General features: G+C 44.7%; 1 protein-coding gene across 1 annotated transcript in view; it reads left to right on the top strand.

Annotated features, from left to right (window-relative positions):
• The first annotated feature begins 2,227 nt into the window (after nt 1–2,227).
• The window catches only part of BCL2 (BCL2 apoptosis regulator), a 98,072-nt gene continuing 74,543 nt past the window's right edge, over nt 2,228–25,756 (top strand). Inside the window, exon 1 of the mRNA XM_054060095.1 lies at nt 2,228–4,067. Coding sequence (XP_053916070.1) covers nt 3,483–4,067 — 585 coding nt within the window. The 5' untranslated portion in view covers nt 2,228–3,482. The remainder of the gene's footprint in view (nt 4,068–25,756) is intronic.

Raw genomic sequence — 25,756 nt, 5'->3', positions numbered from 1 at the left:
TCATGCTAAGGCCCTCCTCTGCCAAGGAGATCTGTGCTAGGCACTGGTAAGGAATTCCTAAGTGGGAGACCCTGGCTTTCGGGCTTACATTAGGTTGAAGAGGCTCAAGCTCCACAAGTTCTTCCTGAAAGCATCATATAGTCATAGAATGATTTGGGTTGGAAGGGACCTCAAAGATCATCTAGTTCCAAACCCCTTAGATCAGGCGTCCCACTAGACCAGGCTGTCCAAGGTCCCATCCAGCCTGGCCTTCAACACCTCCAGCGATGGGGCATCCACAGCTTCCCTGGGCAACCTGTGCCAGTGCCTCACCTCGCTCATGGTGAAGAAATTCCTCCTTATGTCTAGAAATCCTCCTTATGTTAGTACATAGAAAATCTTTCCCGATAGGATGCCAGGAGTTTTGGATGGACTGAAAGCTGATTACTCCCCCCACTCCAGTCCATTTTCCTCAAGAAGGCAAGCTGCCAGCCTGTGAGCCACATGTGATGGGTCGGGGTGTGAAGGAAACATAACCCTGAAAATAAAGATGTGGAGGGCAGCACGCATTCCCTGTGTCCCCTGTCACAAATAGCTCGCGTTCACAGTTTAATTCATGCTTTGTTTTCCTTTATATTCAGCGTAGTTGATACATGAGATTATCATCCCAGTCACCTTCACATCAACAAACACTGTCAAAATTTATCAAAATTCTCTTCTCCCCACCCACCTACCCCCCAAGTCAGCAGAGAAAGGTGCCAGCTATCTCCTGCTCCTGTTTCACTGAGCTTTATCCAAAGTTGGTTCCCCATGTCAGCCAGGGCTATCTCAACATCCCTTATCCCTGCCCTGGTGTCACTTGTCCAAGTAGCAGAGGGGCTGAGCCATCACTGTTTCCCAGTGCTGTGGGTTTAACCTACTTTCAAGGTTAGCTCCACTTCTTTGGTCAAGCTCCAGATTAATCTCATCTCCAAGCACTTTGATTCCCTCCTCTTCAATGTAAAAATTTGTCCTACTGGGTGCAGAGACGAGTCAGAGTCCCGTTTCTGCAACCAGCTCCCAAAATCAAACTCCTCTTCTGAAAACCGACAGAGTGCCGTGAGCGGAGCAGGTGTGCAGGACCCCGCATTGCCGCTGGGCCACCCGCAGAGGAGGGGATCAGCCCTGCTCCGCGGGGCTCCACGTAGGGGCTGCTGCCAGGGCAGACCACCCAGACCACCCCTCCTGGAGCCTCTGGGACACTTGTCTTTTTAAAAAAGGCAATTATTTTGATTTCCTCCTCTCCCACCCTTTTGTTCATTTTTTTTTTTATTTTTTTCCCCTCTGTATTATTTTTTCCATTTTTCTTTGTATTTTTTCTTTCTTTTTTTTATTTTTTCTTTTCTTTCTTTTTCTCTATTTTGCTTTTTTCTATGTTCTCTTTATTCCTTTTTCTTTGTTTCTTTTTCCTTTCCTTTTTTCTTCTTTCCTTCTTTCTTTTTCTACATTAATTTTTCTTTTTATACCCCCCTATTCTTCTGTTTTCACTTTTACATTTTCCTTGTTTTCTTCTTTTTTCTTTTTCTTTTCTCTTTTTCTTTTTTCCTTTGTCTTTTTATCCACTTTTTTCATTTTTTAACCCTTATTGTTTTCTTTTTATGTTTTTTCATTTGTCTTTCATTTTTTGTCTCCTTTCACTTTCCCTTTCCCTTTACTTTCCTTTTCCTTTACCTTGTACACTTTCCTTTCCTTCCTTTCCTTTCTTTCCTTTTTTTTTTTTTTTCCTTTTCCTTTTCCTTTCCTTTCCTTTCCTTTCCTTTCCCCCATATATTCTTCTGCTTTCTTTTGCTTTTTTCTTTTTCCTTTTTTTCTTTTTCTTTTTTTTTTTTTTTCCTTCTTTCCCCCCCACTTTTCCAAACGCATCCGCGCAGCTGCAGCAGCCTCTCCCCTGCCGCGCAGGGCGGAGCGGGGCGCGCTTCCCCGGCAGCCCCATCTCTCCATCCATCCCTCCATCCCTCCCTCCATCCCTCCCTCTCTCTATCCCTCCCTCCCTTCATCCACCCCCCTACCCTTCCCTCCCTCCCCCCGGTGCCGCCCCGCCCCGCGATGCAGAGGGCGGTCCCGGGTCCCTCCGCCCCCGAGGCGGGTTGGTTTCTTTCCAGCCCCCCCCCTCCCGCCCTCCCCATTCCCCCCGTTTCTTGAATGAAGGCGCGAGGCGGGGCCGCCGGACGCCGCCGGGCCGGAGCCTCCCCGCGGCCGCCCCTCCCCGCCCCCGCCGCGCCCGGAGCCGCCGCCGCGCCCGGAGGAGCCGCTCGGGCTCCCGGGCTCCGCTCACCGGGCAGCCCGCGGCTCTGCCTCCTCCTCCCATACAAAAGCTGCTCGGGAAATGGCATCGCTCCCCGCACCCGCCGCCAAAAAACATCCGCCTTCTTTATTTTCCACCAATTTTTTCACGCTCGTCCTTGTGAAAAAGAATTAATTTCTGAAATACGTGCAATTTTTTCTTTTTCCTTATATATATATATAATATTTTTTTTTTGATACGTGCGTGCGCGTGTGTGGAAGCCCCGGGCTCCTGCCATCGGTGTCTGAATGAAACTACGTAAATGCCTCTGCCTGCGCGTTGCGCTGGAGGGAAAAACGGAGCACTTCTGCGAGAGCTTGGATTCAAATCGCGGTTCATCTGGTCGCCAGGATTTTCCATCTCTTTGGGCTTGTTCGCCTTCCCGCGCTGCGAGGCGAGGTTCGCTGAGCTTTGACGCATCTTTGGAGATGCCTCTTAAACGGGAGTCTGGGAAAAAACATTCGAAATCGTAGAGAGAGAGAGAGATTTGTGTCCCTTTCCCCCATCCACTTGGTGACTTGAAGCATCAAAGCGGCCAGAACTTAACCTTTCCGAAGACTTGCAATGCTTGGGGTTTGTCGTTGCTATTTTTTTTTTTTAGAGGAAACTTGACAGAGGAACATATTTATAGTCCGAGTAAGTACTTTACAGAGGAAATTTAGTTTGTGTAACTTAAAAACAGCAGTGTTGAGGTTTCTAGCCTAAAGCGCGTTGGATTAATGTTCATCCGAGGGTGTTTAGCAAATGGTTTTCTCAGTGTGCGTTCATCTGTCTCTTCGTGTCCGTGGTAGTTCAGCACCCAGCAGAAGATGCACTTGATTTTGAATCGGGATAGAATTTTTTACGATATGTTTCAAAACCACGGAGGAAATGGTCCTAAGGTAAATTTAGACTAAGTAATAAATGTGCACCTGGAAGTAGAAGTATTCGCAGCATTTTAATCTCTATTTATACCACGCATCTCAGACTGAGGAGGAAACGCTTGAGAAGACAAAAGTACCTCTGAGACCCCCCGAGAACTCCCCCACACCACCATGAATGAAACCATGCCCAATACAGTAACTGGATTATAATTTTTGGTGTTATTAATTTTATTGTTATTGGCTGCTTTACATTTTTGGGTTCATCCTGCTCCTCTTCTTCCTCTCTCCCTTACTCTTGCTGCTTCTTCGTGGGAATTATGGCTCATCCGGGGAGAAGAGGCTACGATAACCGGGAGATAGTGCTGAAGTACATCCACTATAAACTCTCGCAGAGAGGATACGACTGGGCTGCCAGCGAGGACAGGGCACCCCTGCCTCCAGGTCTCTCTCCTCCTCCTGCTGCTGCTGCGGTTGCTGCTGCTGGGACTTCCTCTGATCACACTGGGCTGGTGTCTTCGCACCCCGAGCCCCCCGGCTCGGCTGCTGCTAGCCACGTGCCCCCAACCGAGGGGTTGCGTCCTGCACCCCAGGTTGTCCACCTCACCCTGCGCCAAGCAGGGGACGAGTTCTCCCGACGCTACCAGAGGGACTTCGCCCAAATGTCTGGCCAGCTGCACCTGACGCCCTTCACGGCAAGGGGCCGTTTCGTGGCGGTGGTGGAGGAGCTCTTCCGAGATGGGGTTAACTGGGGCAGGATCGTGGCCTTCTTTGAGTTTGGCGGTGTCATGTGCGTGGAGAGCGTCAACCGGGAGATGTCTCCCCTCGTGGACAGCATCGCCACCTGGATGACCGAGTACCTGAACCGGCACCTGCACAACTGGATCCAGGACAACGGAGGATGGGTACGTCCCCAGGTTTCTTGTTTCTTCTCCTGACTCTGGCTTGCAGGGCTGTGGGGTGGGCAGTGCCCAGGGCGATGCATTCATGTTGCGGGGAGCAAAACGTGTGCCTGATGGTCATCTGCACTGGTGTGTGCCAAAGCATCGTCAGCCTTTGTCCGGCTGTCAAGTTTTACCTCGTTGTGGGGTTACAATGGGGCAATTTGAGGTGGAGTGCAGCTACGGCTTGGGAGCAAAAAAAGAGTGAGCTAGGAACCTTCTTCATGAGCATACTCAACTCTCCTACTCCCATCTACCCGCACCTGCCGGCAGCACCAGACCTGGCCAAAAGGCAGGGTCCCACAGCAGGTTGAGAAGGGGCGGCAGAGATGCCCATCCAGCTGCCTGGGCCAGGGAGGTCATGGCAGGTCTCAGGGGCAGCAGGGACCATGGGTGTAAGTGTGCCTGCACACATCCCTGCCTGTTAAGGGTGACGCACTGGACAGGTGCATGACGAACATGAAATCCTGGTGCTATGGGCAGGCAGGTGACCGGTTGGTGCCGGCATCTACAGCTGCGGTGGCGACGGGGTTTTGCGGTGTAGGATATGTCTAGTGTGAAAAATCTGTCTTTGTCTCGAGATGAAACAAAGGTGCCAGGACCCGTGTATGTGGGACTGTTCTGGAAAATGTGTGTTTGCTGTGATCCGATGGGGGACTATGTGTCTGGGGTAGGGATTGCCTCTGGCCAGAGCTGGCCTCTGCATCTTCCAGAAAGGGAAGATTTCCACTTGTGGAAAATGAACAGCTTTTACACTGATGGTCAGTCAAAAGCCTTTCCTTTTTCTCCGTCTCTCTTTCCAAAGTAAATAGCTGCATCGAAATTGGAGGGTATCTCTTTCTTTTTTCCCTCTATTAATTGATAGACTGTAAAAAAATGTGGTCCTAGCTGCTCCCCTGCAAACCAAACCTGTTGTATATATAACGCTTATACTATTAATGCATTGAGGAAAGCAACAGTAAGAGTTATACTGAAGAAGAAACTTTACATATAGGCTAGGAGCTAGTGTAAGTCACCTAGAGATGGAGGTCTGCTGGGTTAGAGACCCGCAATTTCAGGTCTGGTCCCCTGTGAAATGAAAGACCTGATTCATTTGAGCAGCACATCTTTAAGAGATGGTGTAGAGGAATGTGAAGTACAGTATGTTTCCCAGTTAGTGTGGTTTGCAAGTCCGGAGTTTGTGAAGCATTACCACATTAAATTCTCAGCATTGAGTCTCTTGCTAAGTCAGTGTTAGGCACAGTAACATGCCACCTGCATTGACCGCCTCTGCTAAAAAATGAAAATGTTTTTTTCCTGCTGCTTAAGCTGCCTGACTAAAGGATATTCGTGTCTAGAGATCCAGTGGACATCCACATGCTGCTGTAACGGAGGGAGTATGGCTCTGGGGCCCCTTTCTCAGCAGGAATCCTCACTGCGCACCTCCCAGAGGAGTGCTGCTCATCCCTGCCTACAAGTTCTGTTGGAATCAGGATCGTTCTCCTGCCATCCCCTGCTTCCACCAAGAAGAAAAAAAATTCAGGATTCATGGGGCCAGAATGGGGAACAAAAAATGTGTGTGTGCATGCATGTGTGTGTGTGTCTGTATATTTATATACATATGCAGTATGCAAATATGAATACATATACAGACCCCCACACATACGAGTATATGTACACACGCATAAAATGACTCCAGTGCCTAGTGGTTGGGACCACACTTGGGAAAGGGAGTCCTATCCCCTGGTCCCCTATTTCACAGGTCACTGCAGAGAGTTTGTGGGTGTGCTTTCACAAAACAGATAACTGAGGGGAAAAATAATCAGGAGACAGTTCAGGCTTTTGGAGACCTTGGCTGGTTAGAAGACAAGCAGCTAAAGGGTTAGGGATTTTGCGATCACACTTCTGGGCTGGGATGCCTGACTTGTGCGTAAGTCCTTCCTCAGGCTGGAAGCCTGTTTGTGGAGCTGGGGCCCTCAGTTTGCTCCAGAGCCAGTGAAGTCATTCTCTTGATTCCAGTGAACTTTGGATCAAATCTGCAAGCATGCTGGAGATGCATTGTCCTGTGGGTGTATTGTGTAAAGAGGAACATAAATAATGAATAAAACCAAGAACGTGAAAAGACAGGTGTTACCAGGTGTGATTGGTCAGATGAGGCGAGTGCTGGAGCTGTTTCATGACAGTTAGAAATACAAGAAACTGAAGCTATAAACACTGACTGCCTTTAAAAGGCAAAGATGCTTCTTATCGATAGCTGTTTAGTTGTTTATTAAGGTTTCCTATAAACAAAGGCTCCAGAGTTTGGCTGCATGTGATGCCATTTACAGCCACGTGTTATTTGTAATGTACACATGGAAGAAGAAGTGTAAAGTATTATCCCAGCGTGGCTTTTGCCTGTCTGTCTGGTAAATGGCTGGTACCTTTGGGTCATGGGATTATTAAACACGGACAAAATCTTCTAGCTCATTACAAAGAGCAAAAGACTAACATGTAGTTGCAAACACAGCTTTTGGGATCCCCTCTTCACAGAGAGGAAATCACGGATGACATGGGGCAGTGGATTTTTCTTTTTTTTCTTTTCCTAGCTCTCAGGATCTGTCACTGGAAAAATGTACATTCACATATGCACTCAGTCTTCAGCTTGGCACTTTCACCATGTACAAACCTTATTGAACCATCATAAATGGCTCTTCCGGAGTAGCTGATCACCTGGTAGGCAGTGATGCTTTGGAGGACTTCAGCACAGTTTCGTGGGAGATTTCCCTGTCATACAGTTTCCTGCAGCAAGTGGGAGCGCCGGCTGTTCTAGCCTTCTCCTTTACCTTGTAACTTCCACGTATGTTGTGGAGGGGTGGGCTTATTAGAGGCTTTGTAGTACTAGAGAAGAGGGCATCGAGGTTAGTCATGAGCATACGTTGTCCCAATGAGTAAGCTGGACAGTGCGTGCTTTGAGTCTGTTGTATGAGCCTGTCTTACACTCAGGTCTGAAGTTTGGTTGAAATGCCTTTCTTATTTATCTGTCTCTTTTGAGTCGGTTCTGTAAATTGACAATGTATTTTCAGGGCGTGAATTCTTGAGATTGCAAGGAAAACACAGAGGCAAGGAAGCTTATCAAAGGGCAGGTTGGGAAAGGATATAGCCTGTGCAGTATAAATTTTAGGCCCTAGACATCGCTGTTAATGGTGTCTGGGGATTGTTAATAGCCTTACAATACCCAGCGTCATGGGTTTGTTCAAAATTTAGAAAAAGCAACAGATGGGGACTGCCTGCACGGAGCCTGTATTATTAGCTTGTGGTTCTGGTGGCAAATAAATGCAGCTTTCAAAGATTTTCACGTAGGCCAGCATACCACAATATTGTACTTCTGGCCTGATAACATCTTAAGAGTGTTACAAAAGAAATAAGAGGAGAACCAGCTCATCTCTGCAATTTCATGGCACTTGGTATAATGTATGCTTTCTGATTGACAACTTAATGGCCTCATTTCAGTTTTCTAGAGCCTGGTGTTTGAGCTGCGGAAGGACTGGCTTGTCAGCAGGCTGTTGTACTTGGTGACTTCTGACTTTGACTCAGGGAATGTTGAAGTGATGCAGCAAGTGCAGGGGAAATAACTGTGTTTGTCTTGCAGTGATGGCTTCCCTCTTTGGAAACAGCCCAGCATATGTGGGAGCCATGCTCAGCTCTGGGTGCTTCTAGTCCAACATATGGCATCCTCTCCAAGCTGTTCAAGAAAAGCAAGAGTGTGAGAACTGTGAAAGGAGACACAGGCACCATCTTATATGCGTAGACAAGTACATTTTTAATGTAAAGAATGTAAAGAAGCCCAGGTGAGAAAAGCAGAATTGTGTTGAAAATTAAGGCAAGAAAGCATGATTTTAAATGACAATGTTTACATTTGAACCAGAAATGTGATGATTGTGTGTTTTCATCCAATTCTGTTCTCTTATTGCAGTTCTTTATTCTGTTTGAGGGTTAAGGCTAGGTGTGGCAAAGGATTTGGATGTCTAAAGTGCACCCTAGGTGGAACATAAGTGTTGCATGCTCTGAGTGCCTGCCTAGCCAGATCGGTGGCAGAAGTCCCCGGCTTCTCACTGTTGCTTGTCCAAGCCAGCCAGGAGCGGCTCCTGCCTTGAGAGAGGGGAGCCACTCGACATGCTGTTGGGGACACCCTTCCCAAGAACCTCCATGTTCTAGAGCTGGCAGGCATCCTCTGCCCTGGTTGCTGTCAATCACATGTCATCCTTATTTGCAAATGAAGCCAGGGAGAAGACACTGCTTTTCCTGGTGGCTCCTTGGTTAAAGCCTCTCCTTAGGTAATGGGAAGTTTGCCTACAAGATCTTCTGCAGCCTGGCAGGGGAGTAATTCACTTACATCTCCAACATCTCAGGAGGCTTTGCCTGCTGGTTTTGCCAAGGTGTCCTCCCCTTTGGCAGCAGGGCTCCTCCTCCTTCTGCAGGGGTGAGATTTCATTTGGTGGAGAAGGAAGAACCAGAGTATCTAATTCCTGCTGTCTGATGTGTTTTCTCACGTGTCTGTATAGAGCCAAATGATTAAATGCTTCTTGGACCAGCAACTAGACCCTAGGTCTCCCTTCACCTGAGTTGACTGCCCTAATCTCTAGGCTTCCTCTCTTTTATTTTTTTTTTTTTTTTTAGTAAATCATTAATTCTCTTTGCTCAGTGGCACACCTTGGAAAGGAAATGTGGAGAGTTGCTATGCCCCGTGATGATCCATAGGCCCCTCATAAAAGGAGAGGGATGGCAGATGTATCTGCCTCCAGGACAGTGCTGCAGGTCATGGATATAGGTGTGACACAAGGGCCTTCCCGTGCTTGTGAGGGAGACACTAACCGAAATCTCAGCCTTTTCAGGCTACAGAGCTGCTCTCCCAGCACCTCAGCCAGGCACCCACCTGTGGAGCACGTTGCTTCTGTTGCAAGTCCTGAGCAAAAGCCTCTCACTCATCCCACATGGAACGGTACCTTGCACGGAGCCAGATGCCCTACACTGAAGCAGAGGCACTTTGAGGGTTTTTTTGCCAGCGACATGTGGCCGTGTAACGACTCAATCCCCAGTGGGGCTAACCCCAAGTCACTGTTTGACTGGTAAAAGGAAACTATCTGAAATCCACTCAGTTAAATAAATGAATTGGCAGTTTCAAGTGTTACACCTTCTAGGTCCTTTGCCAGTTTTTGTGGCTTTGTGGGTTTATAATCAAATTCTCAAAGTATTATCAAAATATTTTTCTTTTTGCTGTTGCTGAAGAGCAGCGAGAAATTCATTCTGTGGAGGATCTGTGCTGAAGCAAGGAGTAGAAGAGCTAGGGAAGAAAGAGAAAATGTTTGTGGTTCTCTAGTCCCTTTCATTTATAATAGCTTTCTTTGCATCTTGCAACAGCATTAGGTTACGTATTTTCTCAGAAGAATCGTCTTTTTTTTTTTTTTCCTTTCTTTCTTTTTATTTTTTTCTTTAAATATACGTATTGACCATAACCTTTAACATTTCAGAACTAGGGTCTTGGTTATGGAGATGATGTCATTTGCCTTGATCTTGCAAAGAACTGTAAAGTTCAAACAGCAATCCTATTAAAAAGTTTTACTTTACTTCCAATATTGAGAAAGAAGTTAGTTCTGTGCCTGCATTAGCACTGGCCTCTCTCAAGCTGCTGCATTAACTCTGCTGGGTAGTAAGTAGCTTAGTTTTTCGAGTATGTAGCTTGAAATTTGGAGCCAGTAATCCACGAAGAAAATCCGGTTGAATTCTTCTGCTGAGACATCAAGCGTTTCTCCAATGGCAAGGCATAGCTCTAGCAGGAAAATCACAAGACCTATGCAGTGATGTGTGAAATTGAATGGGGAGCAGAAACCTTTCCTCAGTGGCCAGCTACCAGGGCCCAGGCTTCCTAAGGCAGCACGGGAACTTCGTACTGCATCACCAGCAAACATTAAGGCCTTGTGCTGGATACAGGCATCCTGTACAAGAGAGTCATCTTTCAGTGGGCTGGACCTGGGACAGTGAAGGGAGGTAGAAACAGGAGCAGCACTCAAGTGTTGCACTGAAACCTCTGCTGTGGTTTTGGTCTCGTGTGATGGTTTATGCCAGGCACGCTAACGAGCCAGCCTCACACTCTGCCGTCACCACCGAGGGATGCCGGGCACGGGGCTCTCTGTAAGCCACTCTGCTCACTAATGTGAGCTGCTAGCAATTTTACTGTGTTCTCATCTCTCCTCTCACTCTGCAGCTGCATTGCCCAGCTAGCCATGTTGGTTTAGCACTGCAGTCCTACCCAGGTTCTGCCGACGGGGCAGTGGGCACTCATTGCTGGCCTGGGGTCTGGGCAGCTGCAAACTGGGTCAGCAGCCTTGGCAGTCAAGCGGCTGTAGCTAAAGAACAGCACAATAGATCTGATTAATTAACAACTCTTCTGTGGCAAAGTGAATTTTTATTTTCTGGCTATTGCTTTTCCATCCCTTTCGGTGATAGGGGCTATGGTGAAGCTGGGCAGGGGTGAGCATGCAGCCGTGCACCCTATGGTGTGCTGGCCAGCCATGCTCGCTGCTCCCATGGACAGCACGCTTGTATTTGGTGGGTGTCTGGTTCTTTGCCTCTTTTTTCTTTCCACTTCAAGGAGAGCTGGCAGTCCTCAGCTTTCTGCAGGCCTTTCTGACCTTCCTCTTCCATCACCACTGCTGGCATTGGGCATCGGGTGCTGGACACAATCCTGGGCACTGCTGCCCAGCCATCGGCTGCAGGGTGTGCTGGGTCCAGCCCTTGCCTTCTCCCTCCCTTGCCTTTTTTATTTTTCTTTGTGCCTTTGGTGGGGTGGAGCCCAGACTTCTTCATTTTATTGGGGTTTTTAAATAATTTATTTATGAGCTCCTCACACCTGCTTCTGTACCTGCTGATGTAGTAATAATAATAACACTTATTACTTGGTGGCAGCAAAATACTGATTATATCTGAAGGCAGTACCGGCCTGTTTTATTTTCCATTTCATATATATAATAGGATGGGTGAAGGTGTGTGGTGCCATAAATCTTCTCTTCCACAGCAGGATAACATCCAGGCCTTTTTGGCAAACACGAACACCGATGACAGATTTGAGGGATTTTTATTTTACTCTGGCTTTCAGTCTCATTAACAATCTGATGGCTTTTTTTTTCCTTCCCTTTTTTTCTTTTGTTTTTGGCTCCTGAAAAACTATGAAACCGGATAACTTTTCCAAATGCATCTAAAAGTCTGGAATTTATTTTCTGTTATTTTATCCTAATGTTACTTTGCTGTCATGATTATTGTATACCGATAGACTTTGCTAAATTCCCCTTGCTGGAAAGTTCTTTGTGGGTTTCTGGATTTTACAGTTAATGAGTAAGAAAACAAATCTGATTTTAGAAAGTGTTGCCATTGACTTCTGTAGGAACAGGAAGAGGCACTTAATTGGACAATTGTGGTTATGTTTACTTTGTATATGCGGCAAGAAAAGTAAGATCAAATGAGAGAGCCACAGGTTTTCACCTAATAGAGTAAAACAGCCTTTTCTGCAATGCATGATTGACCTTTGGGAGCTGTTTTCATGGGAAAGCTGTGAATGGAAGCACTAAGTTGCATTCAGGAAGGGTTTAGGTATTTATAAGCATAAGGAAAACATCTACATTTATGTTAAAATAAAGTTGCTTGTAAGGGCAGTCATACACTTTGATGAAAGAGGGGGTAAATTTAACATCAACTGTTGAAATGAGATCACCAGGTGCTGAGGGTAGACCTTTCTCTGGGGGATGCTATTTTGAAATTATGTATTGCATTGCTTCTTCCCCAGAGCATCTGGTGCTGGTCAGTGACTGGGGATACTGGGATAGATGCACTGCCGGTCTCAACCAGCCAGGGAAATCATCTTACTTCTGCGTGTATTTTGTGAAAGTAAAGATAATTATAAATGTATTTATTGTGTTGCTAAGAGCACCCTCTTCACTGAATGAACTCCTGCACCGACTGAAGATCTGTTATGAATTGCCACGTTTAGGGTGAGTTAAAACAAATAGTCGGCATCCTTCAGCTCGCACGTAACTTTATTGTGATTTTATTTTATTGGAGCATCAAAAGGATGATTCCATTTTGTTGATTGAAAAGGTAACTCGGTGGGTTCTGGGGTACTATTGTGAACAATTTATGTACACGGGTCAGGTACAATCAAAAAGAAAAGGCCACGTTTTTCCCCACAGTGATTGAAAGAGGCTGTTGCACAGTTGTTTGAGAAAGCGACTGAGAGTCAAAACTTAACTTCCTCTTCTTGGTTCTAGTACTCAGTACATGATAGGATATAGGGCAAATGATTAATCTCTCTCTTTTTTGGTTAACCTAGCTATGAAACGGTATTCTTGCCAGCTCTGTGGCACACCAGGTTTGGGAAATGTATTGTTACCAACAACACTGTCGTGAGCTGGGCTAATGTTTTTTTTATTTAGTCATATAAGGTACAATATTGAACAAAATGTCTGTCATGGTGAGTTGGGGCGTACAGTAAAATTCGAATCTGTCGCATTGCATCTTGTCGTTTCTGGAGCTTGCTAACCTGGGAAAGAGCAAAGTGAGTCAGACTGTGAAACTACCTGGGGTGAGATTTGAGTGGAGAGTGGAGGCAGAAGAAAGAAAGAAAAAGTTAAGAAGGAGGAAAAAAAAAGTTGAATGGAAATTCGGCTTAAACTTTTTGAGCTGTACTGTTTGGATGTGTTTAGCAAAGCTTGTGTTGGAAACAGATTAGCGAGATCAGTTTCAGGTGTTGATTTCCATTTTTTATTTAGGAAAAGGGTGACCAGTGTGAGAAATGGCAACTGGCAGTATTAGCGTTTTCCTTTATGTGTTAGCACAGTTCATCAGGTGTTTCATGAAAGAAATTGTCCTTCCTTTTCCATTCCCACCCTATGTTAAATCTGTCTGTGCCACTTCAGAGAAAGGGGCAACAAGCTGTATTACGTTCACCTGTGAGAAGTACCTTCATGCACACCTATTCTTTTGCTTACATTCTCAGTCTTCATTAACTGTTCAGGCAGAAAACAGAATTTTAGAACATTAAAAAAAAAGTTAGTAGTAAACAAGTCTTTGGCCTTGGCCATGGGTTGAAGTTAGTTTTAACTGTCTTCCTGAACTCAGGCTTAGGAGAAAAATTCCTCTTTCACATGTTCTGGAGAGGCTTGCATGAATCACTGGAATTCAGGATAGGTCCCCAGACGAGAAGCCAGTGAAATGCCTCCATCTGTAGTACGGGATGCTCCTGTAGCATGTCTTTGCGACAGAATATTGCCAGTTTTGTCTCTAAAGGAAAGAACTCCTTCCTTAAGAAGACTCATCACATGTTCAGATGGTGTATTATAAAATGTGGGAGAAGACCCTATTTCTAATCTTTCTTCTAAAGCAAAAAGAATTAAAAATAATTCAGAGACAAATTCAAATACTGTAGTAAATGAGTTGGTATTTCCATTAGTAGAATAAGATGGTCAGTATTGTCGATTACTAAAATCTGTTGAACTTTTCAAGAATGTATGTACAGCTCAAGTAAAAAATGACATTAAAAAAATGAAAAACTGAAGTGAAAACTCCCTCATTCATAACAGAAGCAAATCCTGCATTGTGCTCCAAGTGTCTGCGAACTTTAGTTCAAGTTAGACATATCCAAAGCCCCTCTCCTGAAGTCGTCTGGCAAATCACAGTAAATCACACTGTCTAAATATCTAATCCCCAGTCTGCTGCTGGATGTGAAAGGTCACGAATATAACTGAGAAGGAGGCCTAATTCCTATATTATTTTCAGGTTCCTGCTTGACCTGTTCCTTTGTCTGTTCTCCAGATCTACGATAAGTAGTAGTGCTGCCATGAAGCCTGGGCAAGGGAAAGGCTGTCCACCTTGTGGAGCTGGAGTGCGGCTGCAGGGCACACCGGCAAGGGAGGAAATAAAGCCAGTTGCTTGAAATGTCAGATGGCAATCAAGGCTATGAGTAAAGGAGCCAGCCCGGAGTCTGTTCAGGCTTCTGCAGTAGCTCATGGCTGTCTGCAAAAAATTCCTGCCATAGAAAATTTGCGTATTTGGCTCTGGACTGAATGTGTGAAATCATTGCCCGGTTGGAGGCAATAGCTATTTTTTCCTGTATGGATGCTAAAACCAGTGGTATCTGGCCTTGTATAGCAGTATAGCAGTGACCATGTGGGCAGACCCAAAAAGGGGTCTATAAAGTGTCATACAGAGCCTTGGTTGTAGTGAACGGTTGAGTGTGTCTGTGCAGTGGTGGAAAACTAGAGCGATGCTGCCTCAGGCTTTGCCTGGAGAGTGCTCCTCAGCTTCCGTACGTGTTCTTGCTGTAAGGGGGACCTGCTGCGGGGTGCTACAAATGTCCCTCTGACAATGCCTGCGTGGACCAGTGATGGTGGTGTCCCACCAAGACGACAATAGCTTTCTAGAAAATGGTCCTGTTCATCTTAAGTAAAGCCTTGTCTCAGCCCCAGAGGCAAGCTGATGAGCCTCCCTAGTGCTTTAGGACCACGAGAGGAGGAGCTCCCCTCTGTGTGGCGTAAGTGGTGGGGAAACCTGTCAAGGCATCCCTTCATACCTGTTTTCGTATCGGTTGAAGTTGGTTGTTTCGCAAGGGAATATTATATTTGTTTTGCAAGCAATTGGACTTTTTTTCCTTTATAAAAACTGTTTTATTTTGCCCAACCCAGTGAGAGGATGTTTGGGGCATGGTAGCACATCCTGCAGGCTGGGACTTCTGTGGCAGTTTAATGGGCTGAAGGAAGAGGCAGCGCTGGCACGCTGCTGGGTTGTATAAACAGGTTTGGGGTTTATTTTAGAAAACTTGCTCTCTTTTTTCCCTCTCTGCTCCCTTCTCTCCCCCCTGCAGACATGAATACATCATTCTCACAAACAAAACTGTTTAATTTTAATAACTGGCCTAGAGCTAAAACTGGCAGTGGGAGAGGAGCTGTTTGGTTTGCAGTCACTGACAGCTGGAGTAAACTACCTGTTCCTTTGGAAGGGATGGACAGCTGGCGTGTTTGGTTTTGGACGCTTTGATCCCTGAAGAAACTCCTTTCAACAACTAAAAGAAAGACTGGAACTGTGGCTGCTTGGTGTTACTGACTGCTCTTTATACATAAGGCTCTAAGTATGATGGAGAAACACTGTGTCCAGAAATCCCTTGGCTCTGTAGCTCAGATCCTTCTGTTGAGAGCAACTCCTTATCATGAAAAGTCTCAACCAGGCTGGTTTGACAAAAGCTCTTCAGTATAGCTAAGCGTCCCAGGCTCTTAAAATCCTGCCTTGAAGTGACAAAGGCTGGATGATTAGTTAGATATTAAAAAGTTTTGCAATGACTAGTTTTACCTCTGGCTCTGTAAGAAAGTCAGCTTTCTTATTTTGCCAGTTCTCATAAGAAAATGGCAGCACTCCCATTTCCTCTTCTGCTCCCTCAGGGCCTGCCACCCTTTTTTATTTTTATTTTTTTCCTCCCAGGGTCATTAGACAACATGTAAATTATATTTAATAGGGCCAGAACAATACCTCATTCCCAGTGGGATCATTAGGGTCAAAGCCATCGCGCGCCAGCCCTCAGTGTGACACTAATTTTGGCTGTGTCTGCCCCAAGGTTTGGAGGTCAGGTGAAAGGGGGCCGTGAAGCATGGACCTAAGCAGGAGCTGTGCCTGCAGCCCCCATGCCACACATGAGCTCTGGCTGTGCTGTATTGGGGGGGGGGGGGGGGGCTCTCCTGATGCCCCCAGCAAGGCTGATGTGCTGCCAGGCACCGGCTCCTTGTTCTACCTCTCCTGCAGCCTCATCAGAGGTCCCTCAGAGGAGACGAGTCTTCCCCTGGGCTGACACCTCGCAGACCACTTCCCTTCCTCCCTTCCCCTGCTGCTCCAGAGAGGCATCTTTGCACTTGAGAAGCAAGAAAGCACCTCATGGCTCATTTTGATGTGACCTCCCACTTGAAATACAGGGCTGCCTGGTAGCAAAAGGGTCGCTCTGAGGTTTGGCTTGCCAAAGGACAGCTGGCAGCCCTCATCCACCCTGAGCTTTGGTGCAGAGGCTCCAGAGGACAGCGACAGATCGTGGGAGCTGTGGAGAGGATGCTCTACCCACACATCTCCCTCCTCTGCCCCAGACCCTTGCTCCTGGAAACAGAGTCCACTTGCAGAGTGACACGAGGGCAATGAATATTTTAGCATTAGCTCTGTAAACTACGTGGACTGTCTGCCACAGCTCAAGGAAAGGGGGATTGCCTTCAGACCTTGGCCTTGGACTTGGCTTGTGTCTCCATATTGCTTCAAAATCATGGGATTTTGTCAGTGGGGTTGTTGGGAAGGGGGGTTAGGGCATTGCAAGGCTCCTTTTTTTATACCTTTTACATGTAGGTGGCTGTAACTGTATTTAAAAGTGAATATAGGAGAGGAAAGAGACATCACTGACTGAAGTAAAAGTAGAGTACGCTTGATGTCTCTGTCAAGACTGGTGTGGTGAGTTCCCCATTTCTCCTACAAGACTTGCTGAGGGGCAGTTACCCCAGCAGGGTCTGGAATCCCTGCTTTGGTTGCACTTTTGGAAATGGCAACTCACTGATGTCAAATCTTCACCACAGGTTTTGGTGGATGAATAAAAGGAACACTTCAGATTTTAGAAAGTGTTTCAAGTAATGGTTTGGGTCTTTTTCCTTACCCCCCCTGCTTTTGACTTTGCCAGGGATTCTGCTAGCTCCCCAGTGTTGTGAACTCCAATGTGCTTACCTTGAAGAGGTAGCAGTAGCCTTGCTGAAGTCCCTGACTTCCAGGGAAGCAGGATGAGAGGGCTGAAGCAGAAAGTGAAACTCTCAAAACAAAAAATGCAACAGAGCAGCCTTCTTTCATTTTCCCGACTAAGCATAATGCAAAAAGTAAACAGTTGGCACAAATGATTAATGCCAAATTATGATCAAAACCATGCCGAATTCAGCAGTATGTTTTGCTTGGAGTTCAGCTGGGTTTTGCAACAGACCCATAGCGAGGTAGGTAAGAATATTTTTTGAAAGAAAAATATCATTTAAAAAAATGTGGAAAATTCTCCTGTTCTACCTCCTACATGTTTCTATTGTCAAACAGTCACTGATCTTATTTTAGACTTGACCTTCGTGTTCTTTCCACAGCATGCAGGCTGAATGACATGTTATTCAAGTTTTCAGACAATATTATGATATATCTGCTTTTATATTTAGCTGTAACTTTTATTCTCCTTATAAACAAACCCACGTAATGCAACCACCACCTATCCAGGGAAAGTATTTCCATTCCCCTCAGTTTAATTTGGACAAATTTGGCATGAAAACATTCAATAGTTCCATAATAACCTTTGCAACAGGATGCCTGCTGTGCTGACATGCAGGTCTAGAGCGACTTGTACCATGTGCCAGGAAATTGCATTCTTAAGAAAAATTTAGACATAAATTCTGAACAATCAACACTTAAATTTTGAAAAGTCTGGCAGCAAGCTGTTATCTGCCTCATGGGTTTTCACTTTAATAGCTTTTTACTTTCTGAGCTCTACCTCTCTGTCCTTCATGAAGGCTGTACGCCTCTGGCCCATGTCGGCTGAACTCTGTAAAGTGGAGAGAGGGAGCAATTAGTTGTTTCTCTCTTGTTGTTGTGTGCCTGTTTGCTCCAGCACTGTACCCTGATATGGCAGGGAGGCGATTTCTTACCAGAAGAAAGCAGAGCTTAACTGGAAGTTACACAAACAGGCCTTTAGTTCTCAGTGGGAATGCACGCAACAGGAGCTTGCTGTGTTGCGGTGCAGTTCAGACTTTCCTCCCAGCCTGGAAAGCTGGAAAGGAAGTGGAAAGAGATGAAGTACCACCAGAGCCAACAAGTCAGCCAGCAGTGTCCTTCATCCTGGGGCAAACCAGTTTGCTGAAATATGAGGGGACCGAAGAGTGGACTGACTCCAGGGTGAGAAAAAGTTTCCCCAGCTTTGAGGTCTCTGAGCACTATGATCTTGCTGCTCATCTCACTGGAAGTGGAGCAAGCAAACAGCATCATGTGGATGCCCGTCTTCCAGAACTGCTGCCAGATTGTCTGTAAGGCTCCATGACTCTCAAATGTTCCCAAAACCTGCATTGCTCCTCCTTAAGGGAACAACAGCATGGCTGGAAGACCTTTATGAGACTTTCTGCCAAGACTCACTAGATCAAAAAAAAGGTGGTTGTAGACAGACACAACTGCATCCATGAGCTTTGCCACCAGGAGACTGCCAGAAAAACTGACAAAACGCATGGGACTCGTTGGGAAAGAAAAAAACCGCTAGTTTTTCTGATGAGTTCAGTAAAGCAACCAGCTGATTTAATCAACAAAACAGTAAATGGAATTCTAGGAGGAGGTGGGGATGAGGAAGGGATGTTGCATGGATATGAACTCGAAGCAAAATAAAGGGCTGCAAAACCGTGTGAACTGAACCCCATCAGGGAAGGCTTACTAAAACTTGAGCCAGGAAAAATTACAGAGCTCTATAAATAGCTAAGTTGAAAATTGAATGCATTTGTGTGTGTAGATGCACACATCTATCTATGAGGTCATGTGTGTGAGAGAAATACAGTAGTACTTCATGTGTTTTGGTTTTTTTTTCAAGTAGTGGAAAATGTTTTAATGAATTTTTTTTATTATTTTTTCCTAGAGACAGTACATTATGTTCTGTCCTTAGGGACGAAAACACAAAGTGGCTATTTTCATGAGGAATCCTACAGAACGAGGAAGGGAAAGTATTATGCAGTGTAGCAAGACTATAGTAGCCATTCCACAGTGATTACACATCCAAGCAAAGCCTGCACTAGAAAACTCAAAAATATATTAGAAGCGGAAAACAAGATGTGTGAAGTGTTTCCTATTCCCTCCCCACACTTAATGACAACCAAGCAGGCTGGGAGGTGGTCAGGGAGTTTAAATTTAACCCCTTGTATTTGATAATAAGTCTGTATGCCGATGGCAGGCAGCGAGCATGTTATGTAAACATTAGATTGAGGACTTCCTCTGCTTGTTAATTTTGCTCCCTCAAAACTTTCAGTTATTTTCAGTATGTTAAAATAGTGCAGACACAAACCAGAAGTAACTGGAAGCACTAAGTAATGTGGTAGACATTCAGGAATTAAGGTAACTGAAATGAATCCCAGCCTGAACAATTCCTTAATTAAGAGACAAAACTTTCTAGTTTTATACCAATAATTTGTGATTTGAAGCTTGACCCTCCCCCACTACCTTTTAATACCTTTCATTCATCCTGAGATGGTCAAATGATGAATGAAATCAATCTTCTGGGCAAAAAAAAAGGGGGGGGGAGGCTCCTTTTCATACAGAATTCACGTGAATTAAAGAACATGCACAGTTGTTCAATTTGATGCAAAAGCAAAATGCAATCTGGAGTGTAATGCCCTCATACCACAAGGGAATCAAATTCGTATTTGAGTCTCCTTTGCCGGTTTGTTTAATCGTTTATGATAACATTAGTAGCTTGGTAAATGATGTAATGGGAGTTAAATCAGGATGACCAACATAAACATCTGTCAGTGCATGTGAACATTTGATGTATGACCCCAGGGCCCGGTGCAGCAGTCAGTATCTTGGCAAACAGTCCTTGGACGTCAGCGTCACTCGAGGTTGCAGGATCTCACACTGCAGACGATACATGCCGTCTGCTTTATGCCGTTAGCCAGTAATTGGCTACGTGATCTGGCTGGTTGGTATCGAATATGTCACTAGGCAGCGTGTCCCTTCCCGTTACTCACTGTTGGCAGAACTCATCCCACTGCCGAGAGTCAGGGCAAGGCATCAGCGTCACAGTGCTGCTTCCAGTGAGCTTAGGCTGGCTTTAGTGATGAGTAGGCTTGCACTGGTCCTCTGAAGAGCAGGGGAGTTTTACAGAGATGACTGATATCATGCTGGGTAGCCACATAGGCTGAGATTCGCAGTCTGATTTGTCCCAAAAAAAATGAGCCTTAGTGTTTTGTGACCTTTTTATCAGAGGAATTCTTTCCTAGGCTTGGATTATACTGGTGTTATTTTCATTCAAAATCATCTTGTCATCATGTTCTTGCATGGATTTGTAGTTTTCTGAAAGCAAGCTGGCTAGTATGTTCATGTTGCTCGTTAATCTTTCTCTCTTTTTAATGAGATTCATATGTGAAGCTAGTAGTTTGTAATATGGACAAATGTGGAAGTTATTGAACGTGTATGCCCTCCACAGAAATGGACAGAAAGTATCTGGGAAAAATGTGTTGCAGAGGAAGCACAGAGCTAAGGGAACCCTCTTTGCTGTGTATTGTATTAAATTGCTCTTTGAAGGCAAAGGTAACACAGGTGAGAAATGCCTCAATGAGTGGCGTGGGGACTGGATGGCTCTGGCCCTTGTCATCAGCCTGTGTAGTGGCTTGACACAAAAACTGTGATTGGTCCCATGTGCCCACCCATCCCAAGAGAAGCTTTGCTTTAATGCCTGGAGTTACGGGAGAATTGTTCCTGTTCATGCTACATCCTTGCTGTTAAAAAGAGTGATTATTTTCACTAAAAAAATAGGCATATTTAGCTATTTTATTACTTTTTAATCACTTCAAGGTACTGCGTGCTTGTAATTTACTTCAAAAGAAGTCTTTTATCAGTCTTAAATAAGTACATGAAGTTGCAAAATGTAGACATCTTACTGCTGTGACTTTTCAAAAGAGAGCTGGCAGCATCCCTCGGGTTTTATTATGAATACAATCTAGAGTCTGTTTGCAACAAGGAAGAATAAGTTATATATTCCAGAGTTACGAGGATTTTTTTGAGATGAAATGCCAGCCATTCAAGGATGCAACTTAAGCTCCATTACATCAAAGTAAATTTATAGAAATAAATATAAATGCAAGCTAAAATTTTTTATCTCTTTAAAGAGGCACTACCAACTTAAAAAAAAACCCCTAAATCATAATTAGCTGTATATGTTAAAATTAAAAGTGCCAGAACAGCACATGTTTATTCTAAATGGGAAAGAAGACTGAAAAAATAAACCGCCCCTCCTCACCCGCATGTGTGCACGTGCACCACACATGCCCAATTTGTTTTTTACAAAGTATGCTGTCAAGTGAATACTGTCATGTTCCCTGCTTAATCAGTTTCCTCTTTTATTTGTGTGCTGTTGTATATAAAAGGAAATCTGCTTGTAAAGTCAGGCTTTTTAATAATTCATTCAAAAATGATTAGAGTTCAAGGGGAAAGTTGTTCCTTTAAATGACTGAGCCAAACAGGAAAAATCTCATGGGTATCAGAGAGAGAAATTCTCTTCTGCCTACATAATGTATTATATATTTAAATTCCATGTTCAGACCTAAAGAATGGGTTTAAAGTGGAATGTCAGTAGTTATCATCATCTTTATTTGGGTCCTCCTTTCCCTTCCATTTGGGTAAATCTTTTTTATTCTGAATCTTCAAAGATGATTCTTATGCAGTAAGATAAGAAAGATGACTGAAGGTTTTTTCGGTCTTTACAAATACTGTGTCTTCCCAAAAGAGGATGAAAAAATCCCGGTTGGATGCGGGGTTTTTTTGCCAGCAGTGATTTTCATTTTCTCTTTAGGCTATGCTCTGCTAAGTAGCCTGGCAGCATCCCTGAGAAATGGTCATTACTTCCAGCTGGGTGCTGGGCAGGCAGAGGCAGAACCAGGTGTGGCAGGGCGTTTTCTCCAGGACAGCGGAGATGCCGATCAGCCTCCCGTGCAGTCACCATTTAAACAAATGAAATGGTGCTGACAAATTTAACAGCATGATATTTGGAGGCTGGTGGAAGGGTGATATGAGGGAGTTGGTGGGTGGGCAGGGCGTGAAACTGGCTGCAACTCCCTGCGCGCAGCCTGGGGCTAGGCTTCGATCCTTTGGGTGAATTTGCCTGTGTCCTGGGAAAGTGCTTGCAGTGGGTTTTTTTATTTCATGTTTTCCCTTCTTTCTCTTGTGCAACAAAACAACTACCAAGGGCCTGGACTCAACAATGTGTTTAAACTTGAAACTTCCCTTTGAAATCCCTGTCAACACTTTCCCAACATTCAACTAAAGCAGTGAAACAACAGCGCGTGAGGACACTGAAGCAGAGATGAGAGCCTGTGCATTGTAAAGACTCCAGTCTCCAGAACTGTCCACGTGGGCCCAGAAAGCTTCTTTCTATTAATGAGAACATTTCCTTCAACTGCGTTGCTTTCCAGAAGCAGCCTCACTAACTGTGACCCGCATTTCCAATATTTGCTGAGGGCCAGTGTTGCAAGTGCTGCTCAGAGCTTGTGTGCTGAGACACAAACGCCTTTCCATTTTGAGGAGGCTCATCTGGGGTGATCTGCACTTGCACCATGCAAAGCTAGTATATTTGCATGTGGTTAGCATGTGTACCATCCTCGGAGATGCTGATATGCCTTGCATTTCGTCCCTTGAACTCTTGAAGCCACTCTTGATTGAGCAGAGTGGCGGTTTCCGAGTCTTGACACACTTGAGTGTCATGATGCCACTTAGATGCAACGGAAGCCCAAAAGGTTCATGAAAGACATGAAAAGGAAGAAAGGTAGCACTTGTCAGATAGCACTCTGTGGTCAGCAGATCCAAGGATATTTGTAGGTCAATATTGTAGGTATGGTCAGGAACGCCTTGGTCATGGGAATACATCATCTCATTTCTTGAACTGGAACGACCTTAATCCAGGCCCCAGATATCATCTGAGCTAGTTCAAGTCTAAGCTCTGGGCATCTGAGCATGGGAAGGAGTTTGGTAGGTCCTAGAAGTGCCATTGGTGTGTATCCGCCATGTGAGAAAGGCTGTTGTTAGCAACAGAGGGACCCTGGAGCTGGTGGGGTCCATGGTTTTCTTAGAGGAATGGGCAAGTAAGAGCTGGCCATGGCCTGCAGGCAAACACAATAAAAAGTTTGATGCTAGGTACGGTACCAGTAGATGGTGCTGAAGAATGGATAGCACAGTTCCTGGGTTTTGCAAGGACCCATTAAGACTTCTTATATGGGGACATTTTACTAGCTTTCATGCATGCTGGTGTTTGTGTGGAGGTAATACCATCAGCTGGGTGCAACCTGGACCCTGAGGTCTGAGCCAAACAGGTTATCGAGTTTATGGCAAATAGTGTAATAATTAGTGTAACATTCCCTCTACCAAGCATGCTCTGAAACTGGTTACTCGCTGTCAGTAATCAGCATTATTTTAGCAGCTTATTGTAACACCCAACAGCTGCTCATTTTCAGCGAAAGGGCAATTGGCCTCTTGCTGTTGCCTCTCTACTCTTCTGTTATGTACTGCTTTTGTCTCAGGAGGTTTGCAGTCCTTACAGGCGCGATCCCAGTCACAGCCTACTCTCTCTTGACCTTGGTACGCTTTGAGTCAGATCTGAAGCTGTCCTTTTTCACCTCAGGTTGTGTCCTAATTGCTACAGGTCAGATGTGTTGGAGCTGATAACTGAGCAGGTCATTGCCACAGTGTTTTCCATTTCAGGTAGAACACCATCTGTATGAGAATAAGAAAGAAAAAAAGTAGAATTTCAGATTGTTTTATGAAAAATAGATTCTATATTTTACAAGTTCAATTATGACTGATTTTCCATTTTTAGCTTTATATGCTTTTAATGTTGAGTCTAAATTAGGCCACAGGAAAAGGATGGTCTGTCTTCAAAGAAACAATTAAGCTGATTGCGTTCTTCAGATTCGTGGAAAACAGCTATGGGTGTAGTATCTCTCAAGCTTCCATCCATGCTAGCATACAAGATGTGGATGCAAGCTGGATGCTTCTGCTGTGTGGGGGTTTGGAGGAGAGGCTTGGTAAAACTGAATGGTGAAATTACCAATAGAGCTGTAGAACTGCATTGGTAGGACATTTTGGAAGTGCATGAGACAGGAGAAAGTGACAAGAGGAAAAGCATCGCGCGTCCTTCTTGTGCAACTATTAAGCCTCAATGGATTTTTATGGACAGGGGCCACATTATGCAGATGCATGGATAAATTCTTTTTCACTGTTGCCTGCCCATCAAGAAAAGTTTCTTTAAGTACATAATTACCACCCATTTGGTTGAAATGCAACCTTACTCTTATTAATCCAACCCATGGGAGGCACATCTTGTACATTTATTACACGTTCACAAGCCTTTGTTGGATGTTTTGAAGGCAAGTGGGTATGTGGCCAACTCTGCCACTCTGAAAAGATCTTCAGAGAGGCAAGGGTAGGAGAAGAAAGTATTAAAATGTAAGAATTGTACTTAGCTGTTCATTATGTCTTTTTTGTATTCCTTCTGCAATGTACTTCTAGAATTAAATCTAGAAAACTTGACACTAATTTTCAAGTACTTCTTTGCACCTTAACTTTCATATACAAAGGCTGAAAAATATACAAAATAAATTGCTTATTTTCCATGTGAGAATACCATTTTTTGTGTGAAAAGGCATATTCGTGAGAGATCACATGGACGCAGAGTGACAGTCCATGAAAATTGCCAGTGATTTGGTTTTACCCAAGCTGGAAGGAGGTACCATGGAGAAAGCTCCACAGAAGCCCTCTGGGAAACCCTTGGTGATTGTGCCAGCAGAGATTCTGCTTTTTGATCTTTAAGGTTTAGTAGTGACCATTCTTCTGATTTCCTAACAGCTTTTCATAGAACTCATCCAGGACAGTTCGTTAGCCTCCACCGTTCATATTTGGTATGCAATGACCTGCATGTGGCTAACTGACATATTTCACTAGTCCATAGCTTGACATTTTTGATGACACAGATTTCTACTCACATATTGTTCATAAACACGTATGGAGGAGCAGCTGTTCCTAAACGAGTCCGTGAACAAGTAGTCTCTTTTTTTTTTTTTGGAAAGAGGCTGCATTGCTCCTGAACAGTCTTTATTGTATTACAGCATTGGGTTTGGCTAAAGAGGTACAAAGCCCTCTTATTGCAGAGCAAGAGTGGCAACTCACAGAAAAGTTCAGAAATAGCTGCTCTTGAGCAATCCCACATAATGTCAAGCTCTGTTCTTTCAGTGGGCTCTGGATGTACTGCAGGGCTAGGTTTGGGGCATCTGAAAACCTGCCTTCAGAGTTTATGTTACTTAGTGGTTGTCTGGTCATTTCGGAAACATTTAGCTTGGCAGGCAAACTGAACAAGCTTTGCTGAAATAACCAAACAGGTACAGGAGGCTATTTGATGTTCGTAATTCTCAACAAATGATACTGAATATGTATTTTCATCAACACCTTTGTAAGTTTCCTAGTGCCTCGGAGTACAAATTCAGAGATCAGGATTGGTTTGAGAATATTAGATGTACGTGGGTACAAGTGCTCATGTGTGAGGTGCTTTAGTTTGGTTTGGGCAGGCAGCTATTTGCTGGCTTGCCAGTGGTAACAGAAGCAATAGCTGGACCCTGCAAAAACATGTGTTTCTCTTCTTCTGAGAAGCTCCAGCCCTTTCAGCAGATAAAAAAAAAAAATAGCAAATATCTTCATTGTTTTGGTGTTGTGGATTTCATTGGCACCTGGAAGAGGAATATAATGTAGTTCATGATTTAAAACCTCTCCAGTCTTCCTTCCAGCACAGGCCAGTTGGTATTTCTGAAAGAGACTCTCTTTGTGTGTGTGTCAGGACAGGTCCCATAGCCTAACTTCTGTTTTAAAGCTGA

This window comes from Cuculus canorus, chromosome 2 (assembly GCF_017976375.1).
Source record: "Cuculus canorus isolate bCucCan1 chromosome 2, bCucCan1.pri, whole genome shotgun sequence".
Lineage (NCBI taxonomy): Eukaryota > Metazoa > Chordata > Aves > Cuculiformes > Cuculidae > Cuculus > Cuculus canorus.
This window is presented reverse-complemented; position numbering and strand designations above follow the sequence as displayed.